The sequence below is a fragment of the Streptopelia decaocto genome (assembly GCF_964273445.1).
Source record: "Streptopelia decaocto genome assembly, chromosome: 1".
In the NCBI taxonomy this organism is placed as follows: domain Eukaryota; kingdom Metazoa; phylum Chordata; class Aves; order Columbiformes; family Columbidae; genus Streptopelia; species Streptopelia decaocto.
The window spans coordinates 60,871,458-60,884,184 of NC_138663.1; the positions used below are offsets into that span (position 1 = coordinate 60,871,458).

Genomic DNA, 12,727 nt, shown 5'->3' on the forward strand with positions numbered 1-12,727 from the left:
AAGAAAAATTTAAAGATGATTTGCAATGATAACTGAAGTCTCCACCCCTGCCTCGAATATTTTAAAATTTAATCCTCTTGCCTTTGCATGGATATTGCATTATTGTCACATAAAGAACAAAATATTCAACTATGAAGATACAGAATAAAAAGGAAAAGGAAGAGGAAGGGGAAAGGGAAAGGGAAAGGGAAAGGGAAAGGGAAAGGGAAAGGGAAAGGAAAAGGAAAAGGAAAAGGAAAAGGAAAAGGAAAAGGAAAAGGAAAAGGAAAAGGAAAAGAAACAACAGCAGTGGGAAATGTCATTCACATTTTATATGACTGTTCTTCCATTTGTGTGATGTCAAAAGTTACCAAATAAGGCTTGAATGGTTTCAAGAACATATGTGCACGTATGAACTTGTCAAGTCTGAAACTAGAGCACTGATTGCCTTGGTAAAGTCACAATGATGTTCAAAGCCTGTGGTTGTTTACTAGAAAAAAGCAAAATTTGCAAGAGTAATCAGATCTGAGTCCTGGACAGACATCTTGTCCAGGACAGAGCTGACACATCTTTCTGAACAGTTATTATGTATGCGAACCTTCTGAATGGAATAATATAGGTGAAATACTATAGGTCTTCATTCACTTGTTTCACTGCACACACCTGTAGCCACCCATGCTCCATGCTGCAAATAACACATCGCAAGGTCATATAAAGCCTGTAGTAAGCATCACAGAGATTCACAGGTGTGAGTCAACACACGACACTTAACATTGCTGCCTTAAATAGGGTTGTTCACCACAGGAGAGCAGATTTCAGCAAGCTGGTGGAAGACTGAATTTACAATAAGAAGGCTATATGGACTTTCTGCAAAGGAGCAGCTTCTCTCTGAAGAAGTTGCCTTCTGATGCCTTAGTGTTCTAGCTCCGATGAACTTGAAATATATGTACCCCTTACCTCCAAATTGCTTTTTCCAGTTGCAGGGAATCTTACACTTCTGAGTCTTGGTGGTTTGTTTGCACTCAGCTCCAGTGCGAGTGCCCTCACGTGTCCCCAGGCCACAGTCACCATTGGTGGGCACACAGACACTCCACTGCCATTCCCCACAGTCAGACTTCTTCGCCTTTTTCTCTGGATGAAGACAAGGAACCAAACCCAAGCAAGAGAAGCGGTCAGTACCCAGTGCCTATGGAGAAGTTCCCTAAATTTCACTAAACAGTCACAGCACCTGAAAGGGTGAATAAGACAGACATTTGTAAAACAATTGTTTCAAAAGCGAAAGGTCTGGAATCCACAGTTCTGCAGAGACAGGTCAGCCTCTTTGACTCCAAAGCAGGTGGATTATTTAAATTCAGTCCCACTACCATGTCTGCTAGTCCACTTAGATATTCTCAAGTGGATTCTCATCTTCAGAGTGAAGACTCATCTAGAAACACTGAGGGATCACTGCCCAACACACACAGGAAGGTGTACCCAGCAAGGACACTCCTCTGTCTCTAGTAGCTGATGGCATGCAATTATTTTCAGTTCCAACCAAAGCAATACACACTATACAGATTAGAAATGGATGTGTTGATGTTGTATATCAGGGGATTTGAGCACCTCCAGAGAACAGAGGTGGGATACAAACTTTGCACTTGATATACCATGTTGCATTTCATATCAAGATATGACCAAAAGTTCGAAGGTGAAGAAAAAACTATATGGAGAAGTGTACTTGAAATGCTGTTAATACAGGTGGGTTTGTTGCTCAGGGACAAAAGTAAGAATCATGACTTCATTTGAATCCTTAAACACAAGTCTGATGAGAAAAGACAGCACTGTTATCAGACACAAAGTTTTACAAAAATAATTAGTTAGGCCACCATCACAAGTAACTTTGAATAACCTTATACAGAAATATTTTTTAGCTCTTGTATATTTAAGTCAACATTTTCTAATACTTCCATACAGTCACAATGGTTAGAAACACTTTTTTTTTTTAATGAGAACACTAATCCTGATAGACTCACAGGTCTTATTAACTGGTGTGTAAGTAGCCTGTAAACAATAAGACCTTAAGCAAAACACAAAAATATATTTTCCTTAAAAAAAAAGTCAAAACTGAGTTTGGTAGATATGAATTTTCCACCCCAGGCCTGTCTCTCCTATAATGAGGTCTGAGTTCACCACTGACAGAAAGCAATTACTGCTGGATGTCCAGCTGTCTATAGGCAGCAATGAGTTAGTTCAATTCTTTGTTGGAGGATTTCCACATCACACAGTGTTGGCATAGCATTGTCATATACAACACTGAATGAGTGACATGATAACTGCTCTTTAATCATGCCTGTTTGGTTCTCCCTAAGTCAAGCATGAACCTACCCCTAGAGCAAATTTTAAGCTGCCTTGCAATGCACACTCTGTGATAAGCTAAGGACTCCATTCTCCAGGGCTGTCAAGCTGCCAGCTTTCATGGAAACTACTTTCTGTTTTCATATTTAACACAGAACAACATGTCACAGCCACAAATCCCTATGCTGTATGTCAAAAGGTTAACGAATGACCTGAATCTCATAACAAAACCAGAAGCATTTGACATTCTCCCACACATGCAATCTCTCTTGGGGATTAACTCCTCTGAATTATGCTGGACCTTACCTGGTTTCTCTTTTTTGCCGGCCTCAGCGGTACTCACAGCTGCCAGAATGAAAACAAGCGCCAGGAGGGCAGCTGTGAACATTCGACGTTGCTGTTGTTGCTGTTGCATTCTGAGGATTAACAAAAGAGAGGAAAAAAAGGTTGGTTAGACTGCAAAAGGTGGGACCCCATCTAAAGCATTGCTATAGCATTTTTGGGAAGCTTGCTAATTATTGCTCACTTTCTAGAAACCTGCCAGAGAATCGAGGCCCCTGATGGGCCTGGAACTTCTCTCTTCTTTCCTGACCTCTGTCTGGGATTTATTGTGTAAAACTAAACATAACATATACTTTGTGCTTCAGCTTACCCATTCATGTAAGTAGGCAATGCTACACTGGTAATCTTGCAAGGGTTCATGTTCTTATTAGGCTGACTTGACACCTGGAAAGATCTTCTTTCATAAAAACTTTTATAGGTAATACGCGATGTTTTATGTCAATTGGCATTGGCGTGTTGCTACCTACCTTTTCCTTCCTTCTCTACTTAGTGTCTCTTCCTAGTATAAATTAAGCTAATTGCCAAATGGGAACAGAGATAGCACTTGCGCACACAGCTACAGGCTATCCATAGAATGCTAATGAGCCCAAAATCTGGATTTGGGAAGCAAATATTAAAATATAAAAGTATATTTAAAACATTTGATTGGTGGTGAAGCAGCAGGTATTAGCCAGTCAGCTGGCTGACTTCAATGGCTTAGACACACATTTCTCTTTCACTTTCCTATAATTTGCATTCTCATTTTGGCACTGTTTATCAGAAAGCAGGGCCATAACAAACATAGACTAGAAATTGCTTATATAGAAGGTTTCTCCAGGTTGTTTGGGGATTTTGTTTGGTTAGTTGGGATTTTTTGTTGTTTTTGTTTGGTTTGGTTTTGGTTTGGTTTGGTTTGTTTGTTTTTGTTTTTATTTTGTTTTGGTTTGAGTTTTTGGGGGTTGGTTTTTTGTTGTTTGTTTGTTTGTTTTCCAAACTAGGGCCCATGACATTCATGCTACACCAGCCCTCTGAAGAAGTGTCAACAGTCAGCCACTAAGATGGCCTTAAAACCTCAACTAGACTGATGTTGCAGAGAGATAGAGGCAACCTGATACTATTTTGCTGAGCACAGCAACCTTAGGGGAGAAATAATGAGCAAAGAACAAAATGTATTAGAAATTTAATTTGGCACTCCTCAGTATTCCCTGCTGTCAACCTCTTACTCAAAAGCAACGTAATTGTAATTGACATGGAAAACAGGAAGGAATCCCAAAGACAGAGACTTTTAAGCATCCGGCTTTAGTATAATGCTAGAAGACATATGATAAAACTTAATAATTTTATTGAAATAAAGTTCATGTGAGGACTGCAAGAGACATGGCATTCAAATGTCTGAAAGAGCTGTGATTAGTACCAGTTTGGCTTGGAAGTACCATTTCCCACCATGAAGAAAGTACTACCAGTGTTTCCAGTGAACTCAAATAGAGCCTGGAATTAAAACATTCATGAGTCCTACAGGAGCTTGGGATTGTTTTTTCCTTTCTTCTACTACATATTTCCACTTAGAGCCTCTTGTGTTTTACAGAAAATGAAATAAATAAAGAAAAATAAAATAAGCAATAACAAAAAATAAATATGCAACTTGCCTTTTAATTCAGCTTACTTCAAACTGTTTCTTTATAATCAACCACAGTTGCAATATTGTTCAGACACCAAACTTCCCCCCTCAGACCCTTTCCCTTGGAGAACCTTCACCACCAGTAGCACTGCACCTCACCTCACATCCCATTTTCAGTACAATTTATCTTCTCACTTCTGCTCTTTCAAACGAATCACCAGAATCCCATGTTGAAGGAGGGAGTTAAGTGATTGTGTGGAAAAACATATGGGAAGGGAGAGACAAATGCTTCTATAATGTTAAGACACCATCTCAGCATGCTGCCTGGGGGTGGCAGAACCTGAAGCAAGGCAGCACCAGTGAGTTTGCTGCACAGGATGTAGCCACATGCAAGAGATGCCCACAGTGGGCTTGGGGCTCCCTCTTACACCCCTGCTGCCCATCTCAGAGACCTGGGATGTGGTCTCACATACCCCACGGCCTGCTGGCAGTCACTGGGTGCTGTGGATAACTGCCCATAATGAAGCTGCCTTATATTAAGTTGACAGAGGCTCAAATTCAAATCTGATTGACATTCTTTTCATGAAAATAGTCAGGGAATATAGTTGGGTTTTGGAATCTGAACCGTTCCAGAAGCCCTATAAACAAAAGCCCACAGAGCCTTAACATAGTATGTTTTTCTAAGACTCCAAGTCTCCCTACAGCCAAAACACTTGCCAAGTTGTCTAAGGCAAACACTAAACCTGCAGAGATATATATATATATATATATATATATATATATATATATATATATATATATATATATATCCCTCTGGCACAGAGAGCCAGGCTGCTTCCTGCAGTGCCTTCACTATTAATTACCAACAAATGAAAAGCCACATTGTACAGATGGAGGCCTTGCCTGACATACCAATATGTCAAACTTGATGTAAACAGTATGACCACAAAAAATTGAATAGTTTTTTTGCACATGGTAGATCAACAAGGGCAGGTGCTCCCACAAAATTACAAATGGCCTACAAAAAGTACCCATTAAACACTAGATATTGTTTCAGAAGGTCAGAAAATCCCACCTGTCAGTAATCATTTGAGTTCAGTCTTCAGTTTTACTTGCAAATATTTCATCTGGCCATTAAAAAGATTGTTGAAGAGAAAAACTTGCTAGACTGGACTTGTTTTTGAAAACTTTTCCACTGAAAATAACTTTGTCTTTTTTGGTTTATTTTTTTCAAAAGTCAAAGGTGACAATTTCTCATTTTCATTACATTCTTTGATAACATTTCCAGTTCAACCTTGGAATTAAAAAACTGCCAAAACCACTAATAGCAATGAAAAAAACAGTGTTTCACAATATGCAAAACGGACTCCTCCTCGACATTTTGATGTTTGTAATGAGCCTTCTAACTACACCAATGGTAACAAGTAAATCATGTGCCATGAAGGGAAAGTATTTCTAAAATCCTGTATGACAGCCCCTAAGCAGAGTAAGACAACAGCATTTAAACAAATGGCAGTAGCATTTACAACCAACAGCAAGAGGTGAAAATAAAAGTGAAGGAATGAAAAGAGACATTGGGGGTGAGGGGAGCTCCAGGAAACTTCAGAAGAGCAAAAAGTTTATAATAGTTTAGATGGTAAGCTGAAACAAGATCAGAAAAAGAGAGTGAGTAATCAAGAAAAGTGCACCAAAACAGGAATGAGAGAAGAGGGAAGTAGTTAATGATGGTCAAACACTACAATGGAGTGTGTTAGGAAAACATGAAGTGTGTAACAAGATGAGAAATGAAGCCCAGCTGAGATGCACCCTGGCAAATGGCTTATCCCAACAAGGAATTACTTCAGTTTTACAGTGGATTTCACAGCCAAGCTCTGCTTGGGAGTAAAAAGTGAAAGGAATAATGAAAAATGAGAGACAAAAAAATTCATGAGTTCATCAACCATCCATCTATGGGTTCAATTGCATGTTGAGCACCAGAAAGAGATTCAGGCAGAAGTCACATTACAGCTGCAATTTAAAGGACCTTCTGAGTGGAGCTTAAACCTCCCACTCCAAATCCTTCACTGCTCCCAACCTGATTTTACAATCACACTCATCTCTCTTGAACCTGATTCAATAAATCATTCATTTGCTGTGAGCAGGACAGTCCACATGACTAAGCATACCAACTCCTTTAGAAAATACCTGTCCCCATGGACTGCAGCACACAAATCCCAGCTCTATCAGAGACCCAAACCAACATTTACATAGAGTAGCACACTAGCATGCAGACACTTCCATTTGGGTCCAGAAATGCTGCAAACACTTTCACACAGCTCCAGGCTTTGTCTAACAACCCAAGAGAAAGTTTCTCATTCGAACTCAAGACCCTGCAAATGGAGCTTGCTTCCTTCATACCCAAGTTGGCAGTCCGGGCGTTTTCATGACGTGCTCCTTAGATCTTTGGATCTCAGTTACTGCAAGTCAAGCTCGATGGAGCAACTCTGCCTGCACTTATGCAATTAATTCATATTCAGGTTCTTAATTTCTCACATCTGAACGAGGCTTTCCTGAACACAAGCATTCAAGCAAACCAGACAATTTCAGATCAAGCTCTATCAGTGAGCAAGTGTTTATTTTTCCTAGCCTCACTGAAGCTAGCATATGCAGCACTTCTTAGGATCACATATGCCTTTTGCAGGTGTCTTTTTTGCTATTAATAACTATTACTCACAAGCCCTTCCCTTCATCTGTTTCTTCCAAAACACCTGGCAAGATCCCAGATTTTAGAAGCAAGTATTTTATTATTAGTCCCTATGAGTGTATCTCCCACTCTGAACTATCAGGTTCTCTCACATGGTTTAACTCACCCATATCCTCCAGCTCTTTCAGTATAATATGCCAAAAATCAACTGTATTGATAATGCTGTTACTCTGCATGTGTTGCAATACTGTATGTATTGTCATCACTGATGACAGACCACACACTTTCTAGTGAGTTTGAAAAGCCCCAGAACTGAGGCCTGTGAAGTCTTGCTCTGTGTGAGCTTTCCTTGGCCTGTCTGAGCTTTGACACATTTGGTTTAGCTGCAACAGCAGATTTTCTAATTGACCAGCTACCTATGGCTAATTTGATTTATTTTTCTTTGCCATCATTTGAAGCCGCCAGGTTTTATTATTTCTGTGGAGAAATACAGGACTGGTATCTTGGAAAAGGACTTGAGAAGTGGAGACATGGAATGCAGCTTAAGAGAAGTACAGGTATGGGAGATATGAGATGGGGCACAGGCTTGACAATGGAGACCCCCAGCTATAAAAAAGCTCACGCATGGTCCAATAAAGAAATGTAGAGCTGGACAAAACTGGATATGTGAGTAAGAGAACACAAAAATATTTTCCAACACACCTAAAAGGCACCATATATATTAAGTATGGGTACAACGTGGAGCTGCAGACCTACGAAGAAAGAGAAAGGCATAAAAGCACATTAGCAAACATAAAAACTAACACCAAGTTGATCCTAAAGTGAGTAATGGTCACCATAACCATCCACACCACCATCATAATGAAAGCACCAACCTTAGCGCCAAGAGGAGCTGGGGAAGGGTCAGCATAACATTAGGAAAAGAAGTTGAATCTAAGTGTACATATAACAATTTTAACTGTAGTGGTAGTATTGTTGTTACTATGATTGTAACATCAGCATACACATATTCTTTTTCTGTAATAATTACACTTACACTAATGATTATTCTTGGATTACTATTAAAATTTCATTTATACTAACAATATTTTTTTATTTATATTAAAATATTTGAAAGATATGGTTCCTTTTTGCCCATTTTGGACATAACTATGACTCCCAGCTTTGCCTTTTAGTGCACTAGCATTTTCATCCCATGATCATGAATAAATAAAATGCATCCCAAAAGCAGACTTAAATTCCTAAAAACCATTATTTCTCTTCGCAAACACAGTTCAAGTCCTCTTTCAGCTCCTTACCCATGTTAGAACTACCTTTCGCATTAATCCTTCTTTTTTTTCCTGCTTGAATGAATAATTTCTCATCAAGTCCCAGAACAAACACTTTAATAAATTACAGTTTGATTAGTCCCAGATTACTCATATCTACAAAATCAGTTTTTAAATGAGCTAGTTTGGGAGATCAGTCTCCTTTCAGTAAACACATGCTGTGTTTAATGAAACTTAACTTTACTTCCACTTCTTAAATTATTCTTTTATTCAAAATTTGTTCTATTTTGTGGTTCATCAAGGACAGACGAACATCTCTACAGTTACCCAGATCTGTTTCTTTCCCCCTTCTTAAATATAAACATTATATTTATTATGCTCCAGTGGTACAACAGCAGGAAGTAGTTGACGCATGTTTTAACGTATCAAGTGATGCTTTTGAAGTGCTGCAAGATGGAAACACACAGTTTTCTCTGTAAAAGAGAAGTTAAGAGCATTTGGCTTTTAGGAGACTGACCTCCAAAACAGTTGCAGGAACTTCTGCTTCCCCAGGTCTCTTTCTCATTCACCATCTGGCACATGTCCCTATGTCCTACCTGAGCTCCCATATTGAAAACCAAGGCAAATGCTCATGCTCTTTTGGATCCATAACTTAGTGACCTGTAATCTTCCAACTGTAAAATGCTCCATCTTCCCTGGCAGACATAAACATTTCCTTTCTTGCCTTTATTTGTAGGACTAAGAATAATAATCGACGTAGGTTTGCTTTTTATTTCTTTGCAAGACTACAGTCAGCTTAGTTTTTGGTGAGTCTCAGCAATCTGTCACTTCTGGACTTCCAAGACACTACTTTCTACCTTTTTCTTAAATTCCTGCAAGCTCCCGATAGCAATTTAGTGGGTTGATCTCCAGTTAGATTTGGTATTCCTCTCTACAGGCTTCTTTTCCTCTCTTTTTTCTTGAGGAAGTAATTTGTTTTTACTTTGATACAAAGACATTTGAAGAAATCCTTTATTAAAAATCTTGCACTGCTCCAACACACATCACCAGTTTACTTAATACCTTAAAAATCAACTTTTAAAATTGAGAAACTGAATTAGATTTATGTTCGTGATTCTATGTAATATAAACTGAATCAGCCTGTTAAAACTTGATACAAGTAGTTATTTTTAAGGATGAGCTTTAAGGATAAGCTGTAAGGTCATACTGAATTAAATTCTAAAATAGCATCAACTTTTTTATAGTCCTATGGTAGGTAGTGAAGAAATGACATCCACAAATAATTAGCCTCTATTATTATTAGCAGCATTTACCTTCTAATCTAAATTTGGAAAGATAAGCCCTTGTATAATGAGAGATCTCCATATTATGTTTTCCTCATGCATAACACCACAAGGACTTCTAACTAAATTCACATGCAACTTTGGGTTGACACAAAACCAGTAGATATTTTTCCACATTCCTCCAAAGTAGTTTTGAGTTATATGAACCCTATCTTATGCATACTAGTAGCTCTGATTTATTTACAGTGTATCATTTATTTCCATTACAGCTCTGTGACTCTTACTGTAGTTTCTGTCTTTACTGGACCTTTTCTGGATCTTGAACTCCTGTCTAGCAGTCATGATTACCATTACAGAGTATGGGGGGGCTATCTCAGTAATATCCATTTCCAGGTACTACACCTTTTTCCAGCTTCTCCAATGCCCAGGACAGCTGCACCTGATATTTGATCTCACCCAAACATCTTCCAGGTATCACCTTTTCATTAAGTGTTTTCCACTCTGACATGATTTTATTAAGGAAAACCTACTAGAATAATGATGAAACATCAAGTTTTCTTCTTTGGTCTAATAAGCAAGGGAATGATATTTTACTCTTGGATGTAGGGCGTGGGTGAATTGGTCAGTGTACCAAAAAACCCACCCATATTAATTCAGATACCAGCAGCTACTGCAATCCTGCCCAAAACAAAATCTGTGTCCTCACTTCCCTTACTCCTTTGACTTTCCTGTGAGGAATCAGTATTCTCTTGTGATATAATCATGAAATTTTAGGAACCAAACCATGGACACCAATGTTCTGAGTCTGTGTGCTAACAAGTTCAACATCATGTAGGAAACCCCAAACCCTACTGAAAAAAGCTCCTTGTCTTTCAGTCATAGGAGGATGGCTGTGTAGCATGGTCAGCACCTCAGCACCAGCCTCCAGGTCCCTGTTCCAACATGCATGACAATCTGCAGCTGGCAGGTTGCTCTGTCTGGCAAAATAACAGAGAACCAGGGAGTTTCAACTAACAGGTGCTTCTCAGCTTTTCTCTATCCTCTCCTTTGCTTCTGCGTTGTGGGGAGAGAGGGGCCACCCCACACGGAAGCAGCTCCAGCGATGCTCTCCCTTCATGCAGGAGATGGGAAACTGGCAAGCAGCAGCTGGTAGGGAAGAGGCAATTGCTTCCCAAGTGAGTTGGTACTGCAAGGAGTTGGGTAACCAGCAATTTATTCAGCACTATAGTGGTAAGTTAGAAAAAAAATAAAACAAAATTGAGTATAACTATCTGTTTCTTGCTACAGAACAGCCAGGGACAAGTGAGAAAACTCTAGAAGGCTGAAATTATATTTAGCAAACTTTTTTTTAAACAGCATTTATGCTCAGCTACAGCACAGGGCACCCATAATAACAAGCCAGAATCAAACATGTAGCTAAAAAGGAAAAAATCACAGCATGACCCTTCTGATCAGCCCAAATCAAATACTTCACTTAAAAAATTGCAGCGTGCAGCTCAGGGACCACATTTTGGAATATGCAATCAACTTCATATTCTCTTTTCAACATGGACATCATTAAGAGCCAGAAAAATGAGCAGAGGCCAGCAAGTAATGTCAACGTCATAAAAATAAGCAGGGAACCATGAGTTGCATGACTGAAGAAAACTATTAAAATATAAACAACAAAAAAATCAAAAGTAATGACCAATTAGCATGCCCCATCTAGCTTTGTTCAAGTAAATAAGCTAAAGTAATTAGTTAAGTTGTGTATAACGGTTGCCCTAGCCTTTGATATTTGCATAGTTGATTGCATGTTTGTCTCTCACATCAGGCTAAGGAAAACACACACTGGATATTTTATATTTCTCACTCCCTAGGCATAAATTAATAGCCTGGGTACATGAATTCTGCCTTTAGTGCTAAGCATAACTTAGACTGACTCAAGAAAACAGCCCATCCAAACAAATACAGACAGAACAGTTCTTTCATTTTTCAAAAATGTTTAGCAAAATTAAAATATTTTGCTGAAATAAAAATATTATGCCAAAATTAAAATGTTTCATGGGAGAACACCACTTTCAACAAGATGGCACATCGCCGTCGCATGGAAACTATTGTTTTCTTGGACAAAGAAGTCTTCGCTAGTCGTATGTCCAACCCATTAGATGATAACAACAACAACGAGGATCTGGAGGATGAGAGACAAGAAGACGAAGAAACTAAACCCTCCGAATTAAAGCCAGATCCCCCTGTAAACTTTTTGAGAGAAAAGGTCTTGAGTCTGCCTTTGCCTGATCCCTTGAAATATTACCTGCTCTTTGAAAGCATTTTTATGAATTAAAATACATTTATTGTTGTTCTTACAACCTCAGTAAGATCAAACTGTGTTCTCTCCCACTAAAAATATAGTTTTATGCAAGCTATACAAAGAATCCTACTGCTTCTCAGAGGCCAGCTCTCTGGATACTTCTACAACATAACATCAGACCTGGAAATCTGAACCTCCATTTGGACTTCTCATTAGCCAGCTCCATTTCTCAGGGAGCATGAAGAGCTGTGCAATTCCTTCATTGCAAGTTTTAATTAACATTTCTCCAACCCAGGACACTATAGACATTTATCCGATCACAGAAGAAGGAATCAATTATAAAATGTGTCATTTGGGGGGGGTGAAAGTTTAGCATTCATGCAGTAGTGTTGTGAACAAAAATATAATAGTAACAAATAGTTTCTTCCTCAGAGGAGAAGTGTAGTGAGTGGAAACACAGCTGAACAAACACAACAGGCAGTACAAATGGTTAAAATGCCAGGGAACCAAAAATCTAATAGAGGTGACCAAAATCCTCCAAAGGGGATTAAAAATTTTATTATTCTCTCTTCCCAACATGAGATTTTACAAAAGTGATTTTATTTTCAGAAAACCTAGGGAACACACCTAATATTTTTAAATGTTATAACTGCGAAAAACACGTATTCAGTATCATAAGCTGATGTCAAGAAATTAACCATGTCAACAAAAGGGTGAAAAAACATGCTGTCCCTTTCAGAGAGGCATTACATTTACTAAATACAAAAAAAAGACGGTTGATATTTCCTCTCTTAGTCCCCGGTCAGTGTATAGAGAGAATTTTCTTAGCCCTGGCCTTCAAAATTTCACTTAGAAACTACATCATTGACATGAACATCACTATTGGAATCAGTTTTCTCTCCTCCTTCCCTGAGCTCTTATTTTGCTCCCATCCACAATGTACACACTTTC

At 38.7% G+C, this 12,727-nt stretch overlaps 1 protein-coding gene across 1 annotated transcript in view; it reads right to left on the bottom strand.

The window, feature by feature from the left end:
* Positions 1-12,727, bottom strand: part of PTN (pleiotrophin) — a 76,709-nt gene that overhangs the window by 20,856 nt on the left and 43,126 nt on the right. Inside the window, exons 2-3 of the mRNA XM_082051477.1 lie at positions 2,620-2,729; positions 937-1,110 (exon numbers count right to left, since the gene is read on the bottom strand). Of these exons, the coding sequence (XP_081907603.1) occupies positions 937-1,110; positions 2,620-2,728 (283 nt within the window). The 5' untranslated portion in view covers position 2,729. The remainder of the gene's footprint in view (positions 1-936; positions 1,111-2,619; positions 2,730-12,727) is intronic.